At 49.6% G+C, this 5,857-nt stretch overlaps 1 protein-coding gene across 1 annotated transcript; it reads right to left on the bottom strand.

Moving 5' to 3' along the window:
- Positions 1 to 3,811: 3,811 nt before the first annotated feature.
- Positions 3,812 to 5,651, bottom strand: LOC100193993 (30S ribosomal protein 3, chloroplastic-like). Its single transcript, NM_001374404.1, has 2 exons — positions 5,307 to 5,651; positions 3,812 to 4,262 (listed from the first exon to the last, which is right to left on the bottom strand). Exons 1-2 carry the CDS (start codon positions 5,556 to 5,558, stop codon positions 3,981 to 3,983), a joined length of 534 nt encoding a protein of 177 aa, NP_001361333.1. The 5' UTR covers positions 5,559 to 5,651; the 3' UTR covers positions 3,812 to 3,980.
- Between the last annotated feature and the right edge of the window lie 206 nt (positions 5,652 to 5,857).

Here is a 5,857-nt window from a genome sequence, read left to right as displayed (position 1 = left end):
GGTACCCCGCAGCTGAACTCATCCTCAGAACCAACTTCTTCAACATTAGCTTGTGTTGCTTCGGCAGCAGGTGTGTCCTCTGCTGAAACCAGCCCAAAGCGCCTCATTGCTTCAGAAATCGGAACAGTTTCAGCAGCTTCGGCCTCATCTCCATCACGCTCAACTCTAGCAGTGGAGCGCACTCTGGCCATTTGATTTTGAATTTCTTGAAAATTCCTTGGAAATTAATAACCTTTTTTCCGAAGCTCTTCTTGTGACGAAGCAGAGACTAAACTGGAGCTTCGTTTGAATGCAAAAGTCAAGCTTCGGCTATGGTTAAATTTTTGGCAGCAAAACAATGCAATAGCAATGAATGTTGTGGTAACTTCACACCTACCTGTCTGTTTATATAGTGTTGCAGGTAAGAAGGTGAATCGTCAGAATTTTTACACCGGGCAAACAGTCGCTCGCACCCACTGCATGGTGGGCCACAAAAACCAAGAAAGTGAACCTGCATGGTGGGACCGCTCCGCGCTTGGAAACTGTGTCGTTTCTCGGCAACGAGCTCAGGGAAGGTGTTTTTCGGACCTTCGGCTTCCTGAAGCCTAAGAGACTTTTTTCACGGATCAAGCTCGTTACGAAAAACGATCTAGCACCGCGAAGGGGCTACTGTTGGGACCATGCTTCGTCGCCGAAGGTCCTGCAGAAAGAAACAGCTTCGGCTAAAGCTGCTCATATGTGATGCCGAAGGTACCACTCATGAAGCTTCGGTATTATAGCATATCCGAAGATGAAGGATCGAACCGACTTAAAGATAGAATGACCTTTTAGTCCATAAGGGTCTGAGTCATTGTTGTAAACTTTTATAAGGGGCATGATTGTAATTCCTTACAGGTTGTGTCCTGTGCCTATAAATAGTGAACAGTATTCCTTTACTGTTCACGCAATCATGTAACTGCTAACGCATTACTCTAGAATTATTGCTCTTTGTCAAGGCAAAGGTATAAATATAATCAGACATCATGTTTTAATATCTCAGTTTATATGATAAAATGAGTAAATGATGTTATCTATTCTTAATATTCTTTAACGTTTCATACTTCATATTTTATTCTGCATTATTTTATTTCTGACTACGAAGGTAAGACCTTTGTAGTTCATCATCTTTGACCTTCGTCCAAAGCTCATTAAATCCTCAGGAAAATAATGCTTCAGCGGACGAAGGGTTTTAATATTTAACATTTTATGTTGCCTTGTTCTTAATTCATAGTATTTGAGAACAAGTCCCCAACAGCTGGTAACCCCCATCAGCACAAAGCTGCAAAGGCCTTATGAGTGCGATTAAGTCAAGGCTCGGTCCACTCAAGGGACACGATCTCGCCTCGCCCGAGCCCAGCCTCGGGCAAGGGCAGCCGACCCCGGAGGATTTACGTCTCGCCCGAGGGCCCCCTCAAGCAACAGACACACCTTCGGCTCGCCCGAGGCCCAGTCTTCGCCAAGAAGCAACCTTGGCCAAATCGCCACGACGACCAACCGTACCGCAGGAGCATTTAATGCAAGGATGGCCTGACACCTTATCCTGACGCGCGCCCTTCAGTCGACAGAGCCAAAGTGACCGCAGTCACTTCGCCGCTCCACTGACCGGCCTGACAAGAGGACAGCGCCGCCTGCGCCACTCCGACTGCTGTGCCACTCGACAGAGTGAGGCTGACAGCAGCCAAGTCCGGCCTCGGGCGCCATAGGAAGCTCCACCTCGCCCGACCCCAGGGCTCGGACTCGGCCTCGGCCCCGGAAGACGACGAACTCCGCCTCGCCCGACCCCAGGGCTCGGACTCGGCCTCGACCCCGGAAGACGACGAACTCCGCCTCGCCCGACCCCAGGGCTCGGACTCGGCCTCGGCCCCGGAAGACGACGAACTCTGCCTCGCCCGACCACAGGGCTCGGACTCAGCCCTGGCCTCAGCCGATGGTCTCTGCCTCGCCCAACCCAAGGGCTCGGACTCGACCTCGACCTCAGAAGACAGACTCGACCTCGACCTCGGAGGAGCCTCCGCCTCGCCCTACCCAGGGCTCGGACCGACCACGTCACAGGAGGGGCCATCATTACCCTACCCCTAGCTAACTCTGGCTACGGGGAGCAAGACCGGCGTCCCATCTGGCTCGCCCCGGTAAGACAAATAATGATGGCGCCCCACGTGCTCCATGACGACGACGACTCTCAGCCCCCTTACGGAAGTAAGGAGACGTCAGCAAGGACTCGACAGCCCCGACAGCTGTCCTTCCGCAAGGCTCCAGCGCTCCTCCGACGGCCACGACATCACACGAACAGGGTGCCAAAACCTCTCCGGCTGCCACAACGGCATGTACTTAGGGCACTAGCTCCTCTCTGCTAGACACGTTAGCACACTGCTACATCTCCCATTGTACACCTGGACCCTCTCCTTACGCCTATAAAAGAAAGGTCCAGGGCCCTCTTACAGAGGGTTGGCCGCGCGGGGAGGACAGGACGACGCGTGCAGGCCTCTCGCTCCCTCCCACGCGGACGCTTGTAACCCCCTACTGCAAGCGCACCCGACCTGGGCGCGGGACAAACACGAAGGCCGCGGGTTTCCCCTTTTACGCCTGTCTCCCTCTGGTTTTCCCCCCTTCGCGCTCCGTCTCGCGCCGACCCATCTGGGCTGGGGAACGCGGCGACAATTTACTCGTCGGTCCAGGGACCCCCCGGGGTCGAAACGCCGACAAGTCTCATCTAAAAAATTCCATACTCTATATTTCCTTCCCCTCCAACAACGTCCTTTAAATCACGTCATTTATACGCAAATGCCTATATTAGAGTCATTTTTTTTTATTTTTTTAAATAAGTATTTATCATACTCTCAAATATATTGTATATATTTTAGTTTTGTTAAACCGATTATTTAAAGTATTCAAATGGATATACGACTATTTAGATAAACTCTATATATATAGAGAATCCAGCAGCATCCTCTAAATTTAGAGGACCGTTTAAAAGACGTTGCTGGAAAGCGTAGAGGACCGTTTGATCCTCTATATTTATCGTACAGGAGCCTTTAGAGGCTCTTGCTGGAGCCACTCTAACCCACATGAGTTCGAGGTCTCTGTTGTTGACTAGAAGACATTGGCGGTCTCTAGTGGAAAAAGGATTCCTTCAATAGAAGAACATCATACACTCAAAGCTTTAGGCAAGGATTCCTTCACCATGCTCAACGCCGACCAAATCATGGCCTTTCACCAATTTTGATGAAGACATAGCTTCGGATTCCCAACACCAAACGCGTCCATTCTGGAATTCAGATTGGAACTCCACCTCCTTGTCAGGAGGACAACCTGGGAGCGCCAGAAAAGACCTGTTTTTAGGCCGGTCTAGGAGAAGAAAAAAGCAGCCAGGACAGCAACAAATCTGATCGGGCTAGCTTTCCTAGCCGATTCTACCAAAAAACAAACAGTCTGTTTTTGTTGCGTTTTCTACTTCCCAGTTTCGTTTTCTCCGTTGCGTACTCTGATTGTGTTTGAAGTCATCCGATTGCGACCTGCGTGACTTCAGGTTGTGATTCTGGGTTTTCGGGAGCCCTTTGGTTATTGGGTCATAGACCAGTTTCTCATTTGAGAAACTTAAATTTGCTCCAATTCAACCAACCGTCTATGATCGTCTGCTGGACCCTTCAAAAATCAGTCACTAATCTTTCCCTTTGTGGTTGGCAAACAAAAAAAATATCTTGTAACCACACCGAAAAGGATATGTTTCTTGATTTTCCCGGGGGGGGGGGGGGGGGGGGGGGGGGGGGGGTGGACGACTGATACACATAATAACTAAGATAAATCACAAGATGATTTCCATGGAAAAGGCCATACCTGAGAACAGTTTGAACCGATCTACAAGGCCATGTACCATACTTTTAACATTAACAACAGAGAGAGCCTGTAGTGAAACCAACAAAACGCAAGCTTTGCACGGTTGAAAGAACAGGGCGGGGAGGGACTCATGTCGACAGGTTCCCACCACCCTGCTGCCAGAGGTTGATGATATCGGTGGCCTGGTTGAGAAGGATGATCATCTGCTTCTGCGAGATCCACTCTTTCTCTTCCAACTTGGCTCTAAGCTCCTCCCACGCGTCCTTCCGCGGCCAGAAGTAGTACGGGCTCAACGGGATGCTGCCATAGCCAGGAACCAGCTGGTCGAGTGCTATGCCGATGTTCTTCTCCATCCAGATGAACTTGAGTACCAGCATCGGGTCCTGTCTCTCGGGCACCACCACCTTATTCTGCAATACTAGTTTCAGGTCATCTCAGCTTTCATTCTGATGATGATGAAACAAAACATCTCCATATCCTAGTAAAGCTTAAAGGGGTGTTTGAATGCACTAGAATTAATAGTTAGTTGGCTAACTATTAACTAATTTACTAAAAATAGCTAATAGTTCAATTATTAGCTAGGGTGTTTGAATGTCTCCAGCTAATTTTAGCCACTAACTATTAGCTCTAGTGCATTCAAACACCCCGAAGTGTGTGGTTTTAACACAACCCAAGTTGCAAAAATAAGCAGTGGAAAAAATGTTAAAGCTGGTGTAACCCTTTTGTTAGCTTTGTGATGCTGTTACCACTGGTCTTTCAGCACCAAAACCCACTTCTTAGTATTCTATAGGGTAGTTTTGGTAAAACAAAAAAAATATGTCTCGACAATGAAAACAAAAGACTATTCATATATACCACTTAGGAACCGAATTACAGACGCTCTCATTACATCCACATACGCAACATTTCAGCGCATCAGAATACATATTTTTCAACATGTCATTGTCAGCGGAAGCTCAAGGCGCCCAGCTAACCTGAATTATGACTTCTATTATTTTACACCCGCCCCATTTTGGTCAGCTGGGCACGCAAAAAAGAACTACGGATTTGGCATGGTAGCCAGAGCCTGCCAAACATTGGCCTCAATCCAAATGCTCATCTTCTCCACGGTCAATGGACACTGGACAGTATTTGGCCTGGCCGGTAGGGGCACGGGGCAGGCCAGTACACATCCAAACATGTCCCAAATCCATGGTAAACAGTAACCTAGCCAAGGGCGATTGGTGTCACACTGAACGTTAAACCTAATATGATCAATTCAAGAGCGGAAATTGATGAATCAGGGCCCGGTTCGTTGTGTTTGAGTTCTACTGGGCATATGATGCACTCAGAGAGGCCAACGAAACATAACCATTTTAAATTTGAACTGCGTAATTTCCGGTTATACAGACAAGACAGCGACTGAGCCGGGTAAGTTGCTCGAATCCTAGCTATTGGGTACGAAAGGCCATTACCTCCGCTTCCTCCTCGTCGACCGCGTTCACACTTCCACCTAGTTGCGCCTCTTCTTCCTCTGCCCCGGCGGCAGCGGCAGCGGCGATGTGGAGAGAGCGAAGTGGCAGCCTCCTGCTTTTGAAACTGACGATGCGATGGCAGGGGGAGGACGAGGGGTCCGCCAGGGAGGAGATGGGAGGCCTGTGCGGCGAGACGCGGGCGCGCGGGGACAAGGCCGGCGTGGTGGTGGGGTGGACGGCCATTGGGAGCATGGTGTCGGGCCAAGGTTCTTCCTCCGCGGATAAGAGGAACAACGAGCCTGTGCGAGACGGCGAGAGCCTCCTTATCTTCCTTGCTATTCTCTTCCCGACTGAAGCTCCGGACGACCGGACTCCAAGTGGGAAGCAACAAGCGGGCCGGATAAAATTTGGACCAGGCCTGTCATGGGCTTGGACTGTTTGAAGAACAGGCCCAACATGTTGCAACGGCTCTCTATCGGTAGTATAATGGCGCAAGCCCACAATATACAAACTTGAACAGTTGGATACCCTTTGTTTTCATCCTAATCTAT

The sequence above is a fragment of the Zea mays genome, chromosome 10 (assembly GCF_902167145.1).
Source record: "Zea mays cultivar B73 chromosome 10, Zm-B73-REFERENCE-NAM-5.0, whole genome shotgun sequence".
NCBI classification, from domain to species: Eukaryota; Viridiplantae; Streptophyta; class Magnoliopsida; order Poales; family Poaceae; genus Zea; species Zea mays.
Note: the sequence above shows the minus strand (reverse complement) of the source record. Positions and strands in the feature narration are given on the sequence as shown.

Excerpts from the sequence above, each read along its gene's own strand:
- LOC100193993 (NM_001374404.1), bottom strand. The coding sequence starts at position 5,558 with ATGCTCCCAATGGCCGTCCACCCCACCACCACGCCGGCCTTGTCCCCG. Across the intron at positions 4,263-5,306 it reads TCGACGAGGAGGAAGCGGAG|AATAAGGTGGTGGTGCCCGA; the intron begins GTAATGGCCTTT and ends CTAGTATTGCAG.